Source organism: Eleutherodactylus coqui, chromosome 5, assembly GCF_035609145.1.
Source record: "Eleutherodactylus coqui strain aEleCoq1 chromosome 5, aEleCoq1.hap1, whole genome shotgun sequence".
NCBI lineage: Eukaryota > Metazoa > Chordata > Amphibia > Anura > Eleutherodactylidae > Eleutherodactylus > Eleutherodactylus coqui.
In genome coordinates this window covers 143,145,730-143,164,737 of record NC_089841.1, presented here as the reverse complement: position 1 = coordinate 143,164,737, position 19,008 = coordinate 143,145,730, and the positions used below count along the sequence as shown (strand labels likewise).

Genomic DNA, 19,008 nt, shown 5'->3' with positions numbered 1-19,008 from the left:
TTTAATCTTTTTGCAAGTCTCCTCCACAACTGGCCTTCACCAGGGCATGGGAGAGTGAACTCACTCAATTCTCAGATGAAGATTTGCATAAAGTTTTCTTGCTTACTCAAACTGACTATGTCCTGTTACAATATATTGTGGTACCACTTCCGCACACTCCTTCATTAACCCCTTGAGTGGCAGGTTTCTTACCACCCTGTTGTACCCACCAGGGCAGGTTTTTTAAATGGGCCAATCATTTAATTTCAACAAGTCTTCCAGTCACATTCCAAGAGCCATAACTTTTTCATTTTTCCATTGACCAGGCCATATGAGGGCTTGTTTTTCGCAGGACAAGTTGTATTTTTTGATGGCATCATTTTGGGGTATATATAATGTATTGCATAACTTTTGTTTTTTATATTTAATTTTTACGGCGTTCAGCGTGCAGAATAAATAACGTGATAACATCATTCTCTGAGTCAGCACGATCCAAGCGATACCAAGTTTATACAATTTTTTCATGCTTTGCTATTTTTGTACATTTAAAACTGTTTTTTTTCCCTAAAGGTTTGCTTTTGTGTCGCCACATTCCAAGAGCCGTATTAATTTTATTTTTCCATTGCCAGAGCTCTAGAAGGCCTTGTTTTTTGCAGGATGAACTCTAATCTTTATTTATCTAATTTTTGGGAACATGTAAAATTTTGATTGCTTTTTATTCCATTTTTTCTAGGGGCAAGATTAACCCTTTCATGACACGGCCCTTAATTTTTTTCATTTTCGCTTCTTCCTCCCCTCCTTAAAAAAATCATAACTTCTTTATTTAGCTATCGACGTCGCTGTAGGAGGGCTTGTTTTTTGTGGGATGAGTTGTATTTTTCAATGGTGCTATTTAGTGTACCATATAATGTACTGAAAAACGTTTTAAAATTCTAAGTGGGGTAAAATGAAAAAAACCCCAAAACATTCCGCCATCTTTCAGTGCGTCTTGTTTCTACGGCGCACAAACTGCAACAAAAACGACATGATAACTTTATTCTATGGGTCAGTACAATTACTACGATACCAAACTTGTATAGTTCTTTTTTTTTTTTACTATATTACTCTTTTTTCAAAAGCATTTAATTTTTTTCAATTATTTTCTGCGGTCATTTTGTGCGCGCAATAACTTTTTTTATTTTGCCGTTGACGTAGTTCAGCGATGGCTCTTTTTTTGCGGGATGTCCTGTAGTTTCCGTTACTACCAATACGGAATGCATACGACTTTTTGATCGCTTTTTATTGCGTTTTTTGGGGGGAGACAGGGTGATTGAAAAAGTGCATTTCTGGTGTTTTTTTTTTTCTTTTCTTCAGACGACGTTCAACGTGCGGGGTAAATAATGCGCTACTTTAATAGATGCGGCGATACCAAATATGTATTTTTATTTTATTATTTAGACTTTTTAATTATAGATATAGCAGAGGGGGTGATTTAAACTTTTCTTACTTTTTTTTTTTTTTTTACAATTAAAAAAACTTTATTGCTCTTATTTTTACTTTACTTCCAAGTCCCCCTGGGGGACTACAATATGCGATACTTTGATCACTCCTGCAGTATGACGTAATGCTATAGCATTACGTCATACTGCATTCTGACAGGCAGCCCATCAAGCCACCCCACGGGGATGGCTTGATAGGCAGTCTCTCAAGGCAGCCCTGGGGCCTTTCAGAAGGCCCCTGGCAGCCATGACACCTGCACGGCTCCCCCGATCTCACCAAATGGCCGATCGCGGCTATTGCCCGCGGGTGTCAGCTGTAATAAACAGCTGACGCCTGCGCTTTATGCAGAGAGGTCGCCCCGCGACCTCTCTGCATACATACCCTAATGCTCCGCGATGTAAATGTATGTCCTGGAGTGGGGAGGGGTTAACAAAATCTGTAATTCTGGCATGTTTTTTATTTTTATTTCTCACTGCATTCTCTGAGCAGTATAAATAATATATTAAAGTCATTCTACAAGCCAGTACAAGTATGCCAATACCAAATTGTAATCGTTTTTTTCTTTTTTGCTACTTTTTCACAGTTTATATATAATTTTTTTTAATCACTGCATTCAAAGACCCCTAGCATTTATTTTTTTTTTAATTTAACTGAGCTGTGTAAGGGTTTTTATTTTGCGGGATGAGTTGTACTTTTTATTAGTAGCATTTATTGATCTGTGATCCATCAAAGTAGTGCATTATTTACCCCGCATGGTGAATGTAGTACCAAAAAAATAAATAAATAAAGAACGCCAGAACTGCACTTTCAGTCACCCCGTCTCCCAGAAAAAAATGCAATAAAAAGCGATCAAAAGGTCGTATGTATTCCGAATTGGTACTACCGTAATTTACAGGATAGCCTGCAAAAAATGAGCCCTCACTCAACTACGTTATTGTGCGCAGAAGATGCAGCAGATAATTTAAAAAAAATTTAATGTCTTTGAAAAAAAAAAATACAAGTACTACAAAAAAAAAAGCAAAACAAAACTATACAAGTTTGGTGTCGTAGTAATCGTACTGACCCATAGAATAAAGTTATCATGTCATTTTTGTTGCAGTTTGTTCGCTATAGAAACAAAACGCACTGAAATATGGTGAAATGTCATTTTTTTTCCCCATTTTACTCCACGTAGAATTTTGTAAAACTTTTTCAGTACATTATATGGTACTTTAAATAGCACCATTGAAAAATACAACAGCGACGTCAATGGGGGGGGGGAGAAAAAACAAAAAGGGGGGGTGGGGAAGGTCCGCATCATCAAGGGTTTAAATAATGTACTAACTTTCTTCTCTGGGTCATTACAAACGCAAGGAAACCACATTTGTAATTTTGCTTAATTTTTTACAAATTACAGGGAGAAAAATCTTTTTTTTTTAAATAATTAAAAAAAAATTTTTTTTTTTTAATTTTTAAAATTTTTTTGTCCCTTTCAGAGACCCATCAGGACCCCCTGATCACATTGCGGGGGTCCGATGGTGTCAGCCCTTTACATGCTGCGGTCGCATAAACCGCGGCATGTAAGGGGTTAAACATCAGAGATCGGAGGTTTTCTCCATTCTCTGCTGTATAAGAGCTGGTGCCGAGCTATCCTCTAACAGAAGGAGCCCCCTCCCTCTGTCAGCCCTTTACATGTTGCGGTTGCATAGACCGCGGCATGTAAAGGGTTAACACAGCAGAGATCGGAGGTTTTCTCCATTCTCTGTTGGTTAAGAGCTGGTGCCCGGCTATCCTCTGACAGCCGATCACCAGCTTTCCCTGCCACAGGGACCATCAGCCGGCAACCTGTAAACAAAGTAGTGCAGGAGTTTAAAAAAAGAAGTAAGAAGCTGTCGGCAGATCAGTAATATCTTCCTGCTTCTTTTTTTAAAGTCCTGCACTGTTCTCTGTGGGTCTGTGCAGGCAGAGCACAATGCCACAGCTTATGGCATTGTGCTCTGCAGGTCCCATACTGAAAAATAGCCTGGAAATCTTCCGGGCGATATCACTATGGGCAGTGAAGCTTGTCCCGGAAAATTTCTGGGCGTGCCACTGAAGGGGTTAAGGTGTCCTCCTCTGTGTTGCCACTCCGGAAACACATGTTAGCCATATGGTGGGAGTGCCACTTTATATATTCAATTTACCCTAAAACTTTCACATTGCATCAGTAACAGGCCATGTCTATCGAATATCACCCTTTGTTGGCCATAACTCCATTGTCCCTGGACTTAGGAAATAGGTAAAAGCCCTATTCTTTTCCATGGGTAGCATATGCAACGCTGCCCATATGCAATACATTGCATATGAGAGACAATACATACTCAACCCAGCCATGAAACAGAGCGGGAAATTAAAATAAGGGAAAAAAAAAAACGAAAGTCACAATGCGCATGACACGGTGAGAGATACGCCGTCATGCACAGTGCACTTGCTGCCATACGCTGCGATAGCCAACTCTCCACCGGCTCACAAACTGGTAAAAAGCTGCGTGATCCATGCAGCGGTTTAACCATATGGTCGTGTGAATAAGCCCTAACTTAAACATTTGCTTAGAGTGCAGCAACAATCTGCTACATAGCTTGTCAAGTTAACATGAAGTCATTATAAACTTCTAAAAGCCATTACAGTTTAGTATTAAAAGCACAGTTCCACCACAGCAAGTTATCACACAGGATAGAGGATAACCTGCTGATCAGTGGAAGACTAATTGCTGTGACCTTCACTGATACAGAAAATGCAGCCCCAGCATATGGGCAGCAGAGGATATGCATGCACACCTCCATTCCATTCATTTCAACAAGACTGCCATAGATAGCAAGTGCTTGAAATCCGTTATCTCTGGCGGTCTCACCGAAAAGAAGGCAGAGGAGATGACATGTGCGTCCTCCATTGCCCACAGTTCATGACATGCCAGGGTTGCATTCTTTGGATTGGAAGGGGGCCCAGCGGTCGGACTCCTCACTGATTAGCAAGTTATTCCCTATCTGTGGGTTAGGGAATAACTTGCTGTGGCGGGACTACCTCTTAAGCTTTAAGTCCTTAATATCAGACATGGCTTCACCAATCTGGAAGGAATTGGCTTACAGCAGTTACTGCTTTGTGATCTGTCTTCGGTGGAATGTTGGGTTTCTGTGCCAACTGTGGCTTCTTCTGAATCTCAGGCTTCTGAGGTGGTACTGGTTTTACAGCTCCTTCTGTTTCTTCAAACACTCCTGCCAATACGTAATGCTTCTTCCGAAGCTCTCCAAGATGCATTCTTTCATTCTGCAGCATGGTCTCCAGTTCAAGGACTTTAACCTTGATAATAAAAATACAATACATTAAGAGTGAGGAGGCGCTGAAACCAGTCAAACCCAATGGGTGATTAAGGTTAAAGACTATTTCAGTTTGTAGGCCTTGTCTCCTTCGTGCCAGGCTAAATGGTTATACAAAAGACATTCACTTTTACTTTGCTGGTTTGTGAACAGTTTAGTGACGTTGCTCATCATCAGCCCACCCAGTGTGGTACAAAGAGGCCGCCTGCAGACGGGCGGGTCTGATCCGGCGGCGAGAATTCTCGCCGCGGGACCCGACCCCAGCACCTGCAGGCAGGAGCGCGTACTCACCCGCGCACGGCGGCCTCGGCTCTTTCATGTGCCGGCTGCCGGGCAGCCAGCGCATACGCAGACCGGAGCCGCCGGCCGAGCCCCGCACAGAAATAGGGCATGCCGCGGTTTGTTTGCTGCGCGACATTTCGCGCGGCCAAACCACGGCCGTCTGCATAGGAGTGCGTATTGTAATGCACTCCTATGTAGGCTTTTAGTGGCGGAAATCCTGCAGGAAATCCCGCCGCGGGATTTCCGCCCGTCTGCAGGCGGCCAGACTGTGTGCAATTTGTTTTTTTTATTGTTACATGGCAGCAGAACTACCGGCCAGCCTGAATGATGGACGATAACTATAAAAAAATATATATTATCCAGTCCTCTAAAAAGTTGATAGCCTATCCGTAAGTTACATTTACATGTCACGACTGGCCATGGTGCCCATAGGCCATCGACAGCTGTCCCACAGACTACTGCTAGACTATCTCACCTGTGCTTTACACAGAAGCTATAGTCATTTTGTGACTGGAGGTGGAGCGGGATGGAGATTGTTCCAGCTAGCTCCCCTCGAACCACAGTAAACAGGCAGTTCTTAGTTGAATGACTGCCTGTTTACAGCAACAAAGCAACTCCAACAAGTAAGCGGTTTTGCAGTTAGGTGCCCTGTCGGCAGCCTCATGTACACAGAATGATTAGCACCCAAATTCGCTGTTTCAAGCGATAATTCAGGCGACAATCACCTTCTGTAAAAGGTACCTTTATGATCGGCCATCAATATTACATCAGTGGGGGTGTTAACCAGGCACACTGCTCTGTACTTTTATTAGCGGTTATGCCCAATATTACAGTTTGCTACAGCTGTATCTCATTTAAGTGAATGGGGCTTGGCTCCAATATCAGGCACGACCACTACTAAAAGCACGGAGCTGTGGCTGGTAAAAAATAATGGAGATGAGGCACTATGTTCATATGATTGGCAAGGTTACCTAGACTCAACCCCCCACCAAGCTACTGATATGCCATTAATTTTAAAAGAACCTGATAACCTCTGATCATGAAGAGACATTTGACATCGAAAAGCGATTCATTCACTTTTCCTTGTATGCATAAATATTTAACGACGACAAAGATTTCTCTGGAAAGCAGTAGTGTCCAAGCATCCCTACACATCATGTTTGTAGAGACTACACATAATATAGCCTTACCTGGCTTTCCATTTCTTCCTTCTTTAGTTTGATGAGAGACATTCCAGAGAAGTCCATCGTATCTAGAGGGGCAACGTCACTTGTTACATCACTGTAGTACATTTCTAACGTTACCATTCAAGATCATATACAAGGAAAGATACCTTTTTCTTCAATCTGTTCTTGGCCAGATCTTGTAGAAGCCACCACATTGGCTGCCATCTCATTTACATGACGAGAACACTGCTGCAGCTTTCCAAGATTCTTGCTATCTTTATCAGCTTTCACCTGTAGAAATATAGGCAACTTATGATAGCAGAGGCATTTGTCAACTCAAAACTAACAGCAGAGTACCACATTAGACTGCACACCCACCAGAAATGGCTGATTACGGTAAAGGACAGATTATTCCAATAAAGGGAACCAGTAACGTCAGACACTATCCCATATACCAGCATCTATGACACAGAATATTTCCATCATATACTCTCTATCACGGCTGTGTGCAATTGCCCTTTTATACATTATACCATTTGTTCATCTTTGTAGATGTTCATTTCCTCTTTATAATCAAGCTTGTGACACTTCATACTGTAAGTCATTTAGAATGAACACAGGCAGAGAAACTGAGACACGATACATTTCTCCTCCTACTCACAGACACTGAGGGAGAGATACTGCCAGTATTTACATAGGTCTCTGAATATTTACAGAGCCTACAAACATTAAAAAGGAAATCTACATATTTTTTTGCATAATTAGCATTATATTTGAGTATAATGCTTGACAAAGACCTATTTAAAGGTTGAAACGTTGTATTCATCAGCTATGGAGGTATCGAGGACTGAAAGACTTTCCTGCATCTATATATGCTGCTACATGCCTTTGATTTACTCATATGTATTTTCCTGGGATTGGAGGACCGGGTCCTGTTCTTTGTGGCTTTGTATTCTTAGGTCCTGCCCATGTTGGGCTTAAGTGAGTGCTGCTAGCAACCCTTTTTTTAATGTGACAAGGCCCATTTAGACGAGACGAATGTCGAGCAAACGATGCCCGACACTCGTCCCCACAAGTACCCGCTCATATACTTTTGCACAGGAATGAGTATCGTTGCTTCACAGCGGAGCGGCTGGAGGAAATTTCTCTCCTCGCTCTGTCCCGCCCCTCTCCACTTAATACAGCGGCTGTTCAGTACTGAACAGCTGATATTTACTCATCACTCAGAATTTTAAGCTGCATAAAACTCTCAACAATGATCGTTCAGTGTAAATAGCAGCCGTTCAGGCTGAACAGCCACTAAGTTAAGCGAATGGAGATGGGCGGGGAAGCACGAGGAGAGAAATCTCCTTCAGCCGCCCCACTTTAAAGCAATGATACTAACCCCTGTGTAAAAGCACGTGAGTGGGTACTTTCGGGGACGAGTGCTGGCATCGTTTGCCCGACATTCATCCCGTCTAAATGGGCCTAAACTTTATTAATGCATTGATTAAGCTAAATAGGTCCAAGGTTACCGCTTGTAAGTAGCATCTTGTTTTCTCAGTGTGCAAATGCCCTAAGGTACATAATGTTGATCATTTCCTTGCCGATGGCTTTAATGTAGAAATATCCACATCGTTCCGACCCTCCCCTACCTCATGTGAACCCACATTCTGACTAGCATCCTCCTACAAAGTTTACTATGTGGACCATAAGTCATTTATCCTATTCATTTCTATGACAGCTGCAATGTGAAACAAACATTAAGGTAATTATACACAAAATAATTGATAAAAAGTGCTGTATTCTACAGGCTTCAGAGCTGAACTCTCCCAACATTCAATGCTGACTCCACTGCACTACAGCTTAAAGCGTGGTTACACCAGACACTAAGTAATCCAATGAACTAAAACTGCCCATACAAGCTCTAAAGTGTCAGCATAAAGTAGCCTATATGTTTTTTTTTTTACATTTCAAAATAAACAGGACAAAGCAAGACATGAATGGTTGAGGACTAGAGATGAGCGAACGTTCTCGTTTAGGGCTATTTCGCAATCGAGCATCGCTTTTTTTCGAGTAACTGCCTACTTGGGCGAAAAGATTCGGGGGTTTGTCTGTATCACAATACTCCGCTTCTGAATTACCTTGGATGCAGCAACCAACTGTGCAGTACTGGCAGCAATCTCATGGGACCCGACAATCAGCTCTTCATATTTCCCTTTATGGAGCACAACTTTATCTGCAGACTCTCTATAAGAGGAGCAGTGACAAAGTATTAAGCACAGTACTTCATAAACTGTATTCTCTTTATCCTACAAAGTTAGGGAAATTCGGCCATAAAATCACCAATATTTAAACAGAAATTTGTATGTCCAAAGTAAACATTTATATTTAACATATTCAAATATAAAAGTGGATAAGATCATTACACAAGTTGGGTAGCTCCCCATCCCACAGCCTTGGATGCAGAGATCAGGCCTTCCGTCCAGCGGGAGTTCTTGGCATAGAATTCCTGTGTGGTCGCCGCTCCCTGTAAAACAGTTGCCACGAAAAACAATTTTAGCAGATCTTAATCATTAAAACATATTTGATTCAGAATCAAATGTAGTGAAATAAATGGTGTCTATACAAACTCATCTAGTAGAAGTGCAAAAACAGGAAGTGAAATATTACCCATGAGCACTTCATTCACATAACAAAAAGAGGACTGACCATTTCATGACTACATGAAAGGGAAAACCTACTGCTGTGGCCTGAAGTGCCCTGGTAAGAGATGCTAAATGGTCCCCATTGGTAATGGGATTAGAAAGTGCTAGTGCCTATAGATATTCTTTCCAACACAACCACAGAAAAGCAGGCTTGGCCATGCTAAAGGAAAGTTTGTTTTAAATGGGGGGAAATAGGAATAAGTCACTGCCATACACCTCTAGCTGCAGCTTATCTCCCAAGAGAACAAAGGTTAATATCCAACATGCCCAAGATTTCTTCCGCCATCAGGGAATAGAGAGTACATCCATACACGTCCTGCGAGGCTGGTGGGTTCAGCAAACTTTAACCTGATGTGTATGGTCACTAGATAACATTTACTATGTATGCTATTAATACAGAGATAAGCTAAGGCCAGGCAAGCAGAAAACCACTTGAATTGTACTGTATAAGGGCTTAATTACTGTAAGAATTAGTATATTGATTCAGTTCACCAAATAAAATAGTCAATTAAAAAACGCAACTCACTGATTAAAACCAATTGCTCATACAATTAAGGGAGGAAAAGAAAAAGGATTTCCAATAAGGGTATGGTCACACTATAAGGGCTTTCTGCAGAAAAACTCATGCAGATTTTTGAAGATAGCCTGCATTAAAAATCCATCGCTAAAGGCTCATGTGTCTGTCACAAAATTACATGCAGACATGCGTGTGGATTAGCTCAGCTGTACTTCAATGGCGATGATACATTGTTTTTCAGGACAGAGCACGTTCAAATAATAAGCAGCCTGCTATGGGTTCAAAAACACAGCGTTATTTATTATTCCACATGTAATTTTATTTCCCGAGCATGTGAATGGGGTGCAATGCCTCATTCCCATCCACTGCTGGCACAAGACTCGCAGGTACCGTCCGGATTTAGATGGGGAATCTGTGCCCAAATGCTGAGAGAATTTAGAATGTGTGAACACAATGAAACAGTTACAATAAAGCAAAGCTTCACCACATGTATTTAAATTTCCCCTTAAATACAGGGTGATCATAATTAAAGGGACATTGCAGTAAGGGGGCTTTTTTTGCACCAAGTTTTCACCCATCCACCAGATGGATGAAAACTGATAGATAGGGGTTCCAGCAGTCAGATCTTCAGCGATCAATCCCGGAAACATGGGTGCTTTTGCCCCCTTCTGGTCACAGCGATATCACTGCTCCAATTAGAGTGAATGGAGAGCTGGCCGCATGTGCATGGTTGCTGCTGCATTAATTTCAAATGGGGCTGACTAAAATAGTCGATTGCTATGCTCGGGTATTTTCGATAGTCCCATTGAAATGAATAAGGCATCAAACGTGCGACCAGCTCTCCATTCAAAGTAAGTCACTACGGTTCGGGCTGCAATGCAGTAGTGACCTGAAATGGGGTAAACGGAACTCTCCTTTCTAGTGATCGCTGGAGGTCCCAGCAGTTGAGCTTCCCACGATCAGCTAGTTATCCTCCAACCTGTGGACAGGGAGTAACTTCTTGTTAACAAATTACCCCTTTAAAAGTTTCCCTATTTAGAGATGTCTGGAGAGACTTCTACTGAGCGTATTTGAACCAAACTTGGAAATACTACTGAGGAGAAGCAATCTATCAAGGGGGCTGAGAGAATTTTGTAAAATGTGAAGAAGTCCAATGACATGAAGTGAGCAAGGAGAATGGTAGCGAAATTTGAACAAACAGTAGGTATGGGAGTCCAACTTGGAAGAAGACTGAAACCAATCTCTCAACCTAAACAGCACAACCACTGGCAGATTCTACAGTTAGACACGACCCAGTCAACAGTGCTGAAACATTTTTTTTTCATATTGATCACTTTTGCATGTCCTGGATAGTATTACTACCACCTTTAGTTCAACTACATCCAGTAGATGTCTCTTTAGACATCTCTGAATAAGAATACGTTAATTATGATCACCCTGTACTTAAATTATTCAAATTTGCTCAGCAGAGCAAAGCAAGGAAGAGGAAACCACTTACTTGTGGATAGTAATGTTAGTTACTAAGCATTAGTTTCAGTTCTAGATAACAGCATGCAAGTGTTTAATATGAAAAAAAAAAAAAAAAACTATTCCAAAAACAGTTTCTGGAAAAAAGCAATACACCACAACACAGGCATAAAAAAATCATGTAAACACAAAACATACTCTTCCACTCTCCACAATTTCCTTCTGCAGGTCTGTGGAGGTTACCACCAGCAGTCTAATGGCCTGAATGAGAGAAAAATGTATAACAGATTAATGCTAGATATTACATTCAAAACAAATCTGTACAATACTGTAACATCAAATGCATTCTTGACGAGATTTCATACTTTTTTGTTTTAATGTATGGTGTTGTATGGTCATTGCATTTGTATCACTACAGACATTTTTTTGTGCACATTTATTTTGCCTTCTGTGCATTAGATTTTTTTCCCCCCTTCAAGTGACTTTAATGGAAACAGTCAGCTCTCCTCTGCCAGACACTCTCCAACCTAATATTCATTTTGCCTGACAAAGGGCTTTCTGCCTGAAACGTTGCCTATATCAACAGGTCACCAGAGCTTTGAAGAGACCCTCCAATCCTGGACAAACAAAGATGGCCACACCGCTTCTCTGACTACTTAAATCACAGAAGATCCCTTAAAACTATAATATTTTATTACTTTTACTTTAAAAAAAACACACTTTGGGCTCAAGACACTCATCCACTGATGAGAAAATAAGACAAAGACAAAACAACAATGAACAGAACACAAGTGCTGGTATAGGTCACGGTGTTACCACATAAAGGAAGTGTGATTTTAGACTCAGTTTGTACGTCTCAGGTATGGCTACGCAGTTTTTGTGCCATAGGAACTTCCCATTAGAAGGACAATATATACATGGGGGGAAAGGGCGTTGTCAATCTTCCCTAGTTGTGTCGCCCATATATCTGAGATTTTGTAGTGTAATAGGTTAGAATCACCCCTCAGTATGAGATATTGTCCCAATTTAGTGTTTTCATTCACTGGTTTGGTTGATAGACTTGACCAACCATCTTCTAATATTCATATATAATTAGCCAAAAAATTCTAGACCTTAGTGAGTTGATGTAATCACTGACTGAATCGAGATATTCAGTGATTGATTCAAAATGAATGGTTCAATGCATTTCAGTCGGACCCACGACTTTTCAAGAACCGGGTGGTCAATTGTTTAGAATACATATGTCCATAAATGTGGAAGGTTTGACAGATATATGAATCAATGTAGATATATCTCGGTAGTTAGTTGTTTATGCGAGAGAATAATTGCTCGTGTATCTTGATTTTTAATAGTTGCAAAAGAATTTTCTGGGACGGCTCAAGATAGATTTTATAGGAGTCCCAAATAATTCTGATATTGGCTCTCCTGATTGGCAGGTGTAAATTTGGTATTTATACACCGCCTCTTAGCAGCTACCATTGGTGTGTAGCTACCATTGGTCTACCCGATTTGATAGTATCGGTAACGTAGAGATGGTTTATTATTCTATAACACCATTCTCCTGCTGTATAGACCAGTGTCTCAGCGCTCAAAGAAAAAGATAAGGATTAGGGGAACGATACCGCTCAGGTTAAATCTAGATCTGCAAAGAGGTCAGCAGATTTGCTAGTTTAACTCACAAGACCTGCAGTCAGATGCTAGTGACCCAGTTTACTGAAAGTAATAAAATATTATAGTTTTAAGGGATCTTCTGTGATTTGGGCATTTTATAAATTAGTTCCCTCTGCCTCTGTGATTCTCTGACTACTTAAAGCACACTGCACCCCTAGTATTGTTACATGGGCAGCACTGGCCAATCAAAGCAGCATGTATTGTCATACTAATGATGCATACTAATGTGCACTGAGCATCAGGTACTCAGAAGCGATGCGGCCATTCTTATTAAAGCAACCCTGCGGACCGGGACAAACAATGCTGAAATTAATTATATTTGAGACATTGGTGAGCTGTCCCATTCTCTTCAATGGACACAGAAAAAGTGAAACTGATAAATTTGCAAGAATGGTTTCTTATCCTTATGAAAATGCAATAAATAGAGCAGCAAAAAAAAAATATATCTGAAATATAGGTTGTCATCACACCTTATCTAAACAGTGTGTGAACGAGGTCTTATAAGCTGCTTTCTTTTTGTTAAAGGGGTCTGCCCGCAAAGAAATAAAAAAATACACAGATAGATAGATAGAGTTTCCAGTTAAGGCCAGGCCCTAGGTATAATATTGTGCATTTACAATTAAAAAAAGAAAGTTTCTATCCCCAGATATTCCAGCTCCACCTGCTGTTTCTGCTGAAGAGCTTTTCTGTGTCTGGTGTACGTCAAAAAATGTTCCGAGTTAGTCTCTGCAATCAATGCTGTCTGACTCTTGTCACTTGCCCAGCATCTCTGACCTCAGATGTTTTAGCAACTTCAGAAACAGCTGCTCACCATATCAGGGATCCCTCCATGTACGCAATAAATTAGAGAAGGAAGGAAAGCTGAGCAGGTGGAACCATTACGGAGGTGAACACAGAACTGCAGCAACTGCTGTCTATAGTCTAACATTGAGGTTAGAATATAGACAGCAGTTGCTTGTTTGTAAAAACAGAAAAAATATGTTTAGAACGATGGGCTGCATTTCACCACAAATCATATCAAGTGGGACAATCTTTCCAATGTATATATAAAATGACTTCAGTAGCTTCCTATGCAGCTGTTATAAAGGGAACTGACATTTTGGGGTCTGTAATTTTTTTAATGCCAAAATTTTGTTGTATATATTAAAATGTTGAATTCTAAAGTCCAAGATGCTACTTTTCACATGGAAACCATATAAATAATTTATGGACATACATTAGTCCAGATAACCAGGCAAATTTTCTAAAAAGAAAAAGTTTCCATAACGAAATGATAAAAGTAATGATTTACAACTGTGGCAAAATCATAGTTCATACATGGCTTACCTTCATAAGTGCTGTGCATGAATTCAGAATCCTATACAAAGATATAAAACCAAATGCATACATGATTTTTTTTGCTATAAACAATAAATATGATAAATTACTAGTATTGAGTTTGTAGATAAAGTATATGTTTTCCCAAACCGCTGCTTACAAAATAAAAAAGGTAAAACTGTTAAAGTGTCACATAAAGCTATTCAGCTTAGTTTTATTTATGGTCTACATATTGGGCACTGAAGGGGACTAACAAGACTGAATCAGTATGTAAACTGGAGTAAATGGCTTTGTTAAGGCTAGAGCTTTACAGAGAACTAAAGATCATATAAGCTATAGAGCTACAAAAGGAATACACTGAGTTATGTGCAATCTTGTGGGCTGCAGCTGTCACTCAATCAGTAGGGCTACAAGAAGTCCATGTAACCCAGCACTTAGTCTTCACCTGCACAAAGCATCATTGAATTTGGATATATAGTTGGCCTCAGGGGAGACAAGTAGAGATCTACAGGACTTCCGCTGTCTCAAAACTACAAAAAGCACACCTCTCGTTTTTGGAATTTCTGATAAAGTTGATGACACAAACATTTTAATGTAGAGGGGCTGTCCAACCATGATTAATTAAAAAAAACTGCTTACAACAGTATAAAACAATATGAGAAATACCGCCATACCACTGCCATGTCACTCCAATGCTGACGTTTTTCTTTTCCTTTTGTTCTTTTACACAGTTGAGTTATTTTTAAGAAATATCACAAGATTGGACGGCCCTATAAAAAGCTACTGCTGTAGAAATGTTCATAAAGCATGACCAGGGTATGCCCAAAGCAAAGCTATCCACTGGAGGACATCACTAAAATTACAGGGGGCTTACAGGAGGAGAGTAGAATTGCTTGTTCAAGAATTAGATCTTATAAAACTCTTAGGCCTCATGTCCACGGGGAAATTTATTTTTATCAAATCCGCATGGGTCTCCCGCGCATAAAATCCACATCTAGAGATGAGCGAGCATACTCGCTAAGAGCAATTACTCGATCGAGCATTGCCCTTAGCAAGTACCTGCCCGCTCGGAAGAAAAGATTTGGCTGCTGGCGGCGGGTGGGGAGCGGCTGGGGAGAGCGGGCAGGAACGGAGGGGAGATCTCTCCACCCCGCTCCCCCCTGCTTACTGCCGCAACTCACCTGTCACCCGCGCCGGCAGCTGAACCTTTTCTTCCGAGCAGGGAGATACTCGCTAAGGACAATGCTCGATCGAGCAATTGTCCTTAGCGAGTATGCTCGCTCATCTCTATCCACATCTCATAGGAAAGCATTGACTATCCGCGGTTAATTAAAGAGCAGTGGAAGGTATTTTAAGTGAATTGTGGATTTCATGCACGGGGGGGGGAAAGAAAAAAAAATGCAGCATGCTTCATTTTTAACGCGGATCATGCACGGATGGGCTCAATTGTTCTCCATCTCAATTGATCCCCCGCATGCAAAAAAAAAAAAAAAAAAGACAAATAGTACATCCGCTGCGGAAATCCGCTGCAGAAATTCGCACGGGCCATATTTCCTGTGGACATGCGGTCTTCTTATAAAAAAAAAAAAAAAACAAAGATAAGAAACCAGTAGTCATGGTATTAACTCTTTTCTTATATCCGCTGAACAGATCAGCAAGCCAAACCCACTTCCACAAGCAGCGGGTGTCTGACACCCAACATCTGACTGACTACAAAGGAGATAACTCAGATTCTGCTCTTTTAACCATTTAGATGCCACTGTCATGGCTTGTCAAAAGGGACAGAGCTTCCCCTTTGACTCCTGAAAGGCCCACAATGACGAGTACTGTTCAATTACCATGGCGCAGACTAGGGCCTGGCAGAGCCTAATAGGAAGACAATAAATGTACAATATATGGTAAATAAAGTAAAGCAAGTGAACTGTACACCCGATCAAATGATCACTAGTTCAAGTCTTATGGGGACTAGGAATAAAAAGGTGTAAAAAAAAAATAAAAAAATTCTGGATTTTACTTAAGTATTAGTATATTTTTTTAAAAATTAAGTAAAAAGCAAAACTAAAAAATTGTTACCATATCTGTTAAAGCTCAATTAAAATATCACGTTTATCCCTAAAGTGATCATCAAAAAAAAAAAAAAGAACAAAACACACACACATTACAAGAATTGTACTTCTTTTTGGTCACCTCGTCTCAAACAAAAAATTGAATAAAAAGTGATCAGAGTCATATGTACCTTAAAATGGTACCAATAGAAACTGCACATCACCCAACAAAAAAAAGCTGTGGTTACACAAGCTCTACTGACAGAAAAAAAAAAATTCAGGGGCCAGAAAGCACTTTATTTTTAATTAGCACAGCAGAGAATAAAGATAAACATGTATTTTATTACTACGCAATTCCTGTAAAAAAGCTCCTTTAAAAAAAATTGTAAACATTGTCTTTGATTTCACCCCACTTAGACATTAAATACTTTACAGTGCCTTATATGGTACAGTAAATGTTCCTGTTATAAAATACAACTTGCACCACAAAAAAAAAAGGCCTCATGTGGTTATGTTGCTGAAAAATAAAGTTATGATTGTTTGAAATGGAGGATAAAAAAATAAACACCAACAAGGTGAAAAAAAGAGGACTGTGGCAGGAATGGGTTAAATACATAAACCTATAAAAACACACTAGAAAAGCATACTACTGGCTTAGGGCTCAGTCACGCGGGCGACGATATGTGTGTATTTCCGCGCGGAAAAACGTCCGTACCTGACCAAAAAAAAAAAAAAAGAACACATGGGTGGCAATGGAGCTGGTCATGCAGTTTTTCGTCTGCACGCGGTGCGGCCGTTTTCCCACGCGGAACGCCCCTTGTGTGACTGAGCCCTTAGACAGTTCAGTTGTAACTGGCCTCATATAGAGGATAAATAAACGTGAAATATACATTTCTTGTATGTGACAGCATTAGCCATGTAGGATGATGAAATGCGGTGATCCAGTAATAGTGATGTCACGTACCTTTCATTTACTTCCAGCTTAACTCCAGAACTGTCTTTTCGGGCCTGGTTCATCATTTCCTGTCAAGCAATATGACAAAGTATTTCAGTCAAAAACAAATTCATACATAGTAAATGGAAAGCTTTCAGTTTTTAGCGTGAAGTGAAAGGCAAGATAAGTGAAGGAATGATGGCTACTAGTATTAATATAGCCGTGGGGGAGCGGTGTAGCTGCACGCTGGTTATGCAGGTTTGTCTATACAGGCTGTCGCCATCCAATCTATTTCAGTATTAACACTGTACTGCTCACCAAACATGCAAGTTAAGCTCCATTTAACTCGGATCATAGTTTCAGCTCAAAGCAGAAACGGATGCGTTGCTGAATTCTTCACCTGACAGACCTCGACAGACTTCTAAAAGAGCATGATTGCTTCAGTTGTGGTTCCTCTCAATTGTATTGAGGCTGCCAATGGAGCCTCAGTGCAGTGTGAACATATCCTTAGGGTGCCTGTCCAAATTACGCCAGCCCCGTGTCCACGAGCGGAGAATCATTGCGATTCTCCGCAGTCAGCCTATCTGATTAGGCTGACTGGCTGAGATTCGAGTGCGGCTCCTGCTCCCGGAGATCTGCCGCGAGACTTTGCAACTCCAGTGGACAGGGGGGTCTTAGGAACTCAGTATCTTGCCACTCAATGTAGTGTGAGAATAGTACAATTATTGGTTAATTTCCGTATAAATACAGACAAGATAACTAAAGATAACTAGAAAGCTTATGATTTATCCAAATGGAAGGAAGCATAAAGGCCCATTTAGACAACGATCATTGATCAAAATTCGCTCAAAAGCCGGCTTTTGAGCGATATCGTGCAGTTTTTGTTAACCAGTCGCTGATTACTGTCTTTCAGCATGCTGAAAGACAACAATGGGCCATATCAGGAATTCACAGCGGGATACAGCTGATACTATTGTTACAGCTTTATCCTGATCCCTAAACACAGCCGGGGTATGTAGAACACAGCGGTCCAACTGTGTTCTTCATACTCCACACAGAATGCACAGCTATATACCAGCTGAGCGCTCCGTCAACAGCCGGGGTATGAACACCACAGCAGTCCAGCTGTGTTCTGCATACCCCGCTATGAGCATACCCCGCTGTATAACAACCGAGTGCTCCGAGCAGAGAACAGCTGGATGCAGAAGACAAGCAGCCCTGCTTGTCTTATGGATACCCCATTTGAAGCGCAAAGTGATCGCTCAACGTTTGAGCGATCACCTTGCGCTGTAAAGGCACACAACGAATATTGCTCAAAAGTTGCTCAAAAAACATGTTTTGAGCAATAATCGTTGTGTCTAAACCAGGCTTAAATCCCTCCATTTCCACAAATCAGTAATATTTGTCCAATGACACAGGGAAAGAAAACTCGATTATGCAGCATTATAAAGCCCATAACATTAAATCCTCCTCACCTCAATCCTTCGCACTGCATCTTCTATGGCTGCTGATGTAGCAGCCATCTCCTTGTCTACCATGTCTCCCAATTCTTCCTGCTTGATATCCAAGCTCTTTGGCCTTAACTCCTGAAACACAAAGAATCCAAACATCTTTCTTTGTTCTTGACAATCATACATTCTAATTACATGTTGTCTTTACACAAAAATAGTACAATTTAAAACTGAAATATATCTTTAATTTTTTTTAAAGAACCCACAACTTGTGCATCTTTGCTACTTTTATGGCAGCGGATCATAAAATGCAGAGCTGGTCACGTATGAGTAAGTGACACCTTGTTTACAGACAACTATAAATATTTTACTACAGTAACTGCAATGAGCCATTATAGGAACATGCAAACACAGAACACGTTACAAGTCATAATGATGCAATTGTTACATTTTAGAAATGTAGGTCATTTGAATTTAATTACGAATTATTGTCCTATATTCGTTAAAATAACGCGATTTCTACCTCTCCGAGTCCAAGGATATTCTGTAGTGCTCTTCTAACATTTGTCAGGTCAGCACCTTCCAAAGTCTGCTTATCCTTCAGCTCATTCAGATACTGTAAACTCTGGCTTCCACAATCCCTGCAGTTGTCTACAAGACCTGTAACATTGGAAATTAGTG

At 40.6% G+C, this 19,008-nt stretch overlaps 1 protein-coding gene across 1 annotated transcript in view; it reads right to left on the bottom strand.

Moving 5' to 3' along the window:
* The window catches only part of HIP1R (huntingtin interacting protein 1 related), a 93,818-nt gene that overhangs the window by 3,519 nt on the left and 71,291 nt on the right, over positions 1-19,008 (bottom strand). The window contains exons 22-31 of the mRNA XM_066603320.1: positions 18,851-18,987; positions 18,352-18,462; positions 16,907-16,965; positions 13,907-13,937; positions 11,108-11,170; positions 8,647-8,747; positions 8,362-8,467; positions 6,406-6,529; positions 6,263-6,324; positions 4,561-4,773 (exon numbers count right to left, since the gene is read on the bottom strand). Of these exons, the coding sequence (XP_066459417.1) occupies positions 4,561-4,773; positions 6,263-6,324; positions 6,406-6,529; positions 8,362-8,467; positions 8,647-8,747; positions 11,108-11,170; positions 13,907-13,937; positions 16,907-16,965; positions 18,352-18,462; positions 18,851-18,987 (1,007 nt within the window). The remainder of the gene's footprint in view (positions 1-4,560; positions 4,774-6,262; positions 6,325-6,405; positions 6,530-8,361; positions 8,468-8,646; positions 8,748-11,107; positions 11,171-13,906; positions 13,938-16,906; positions 16,966-18,351; positions 18,463-18,850; positions 18,988-19,008) is intronic.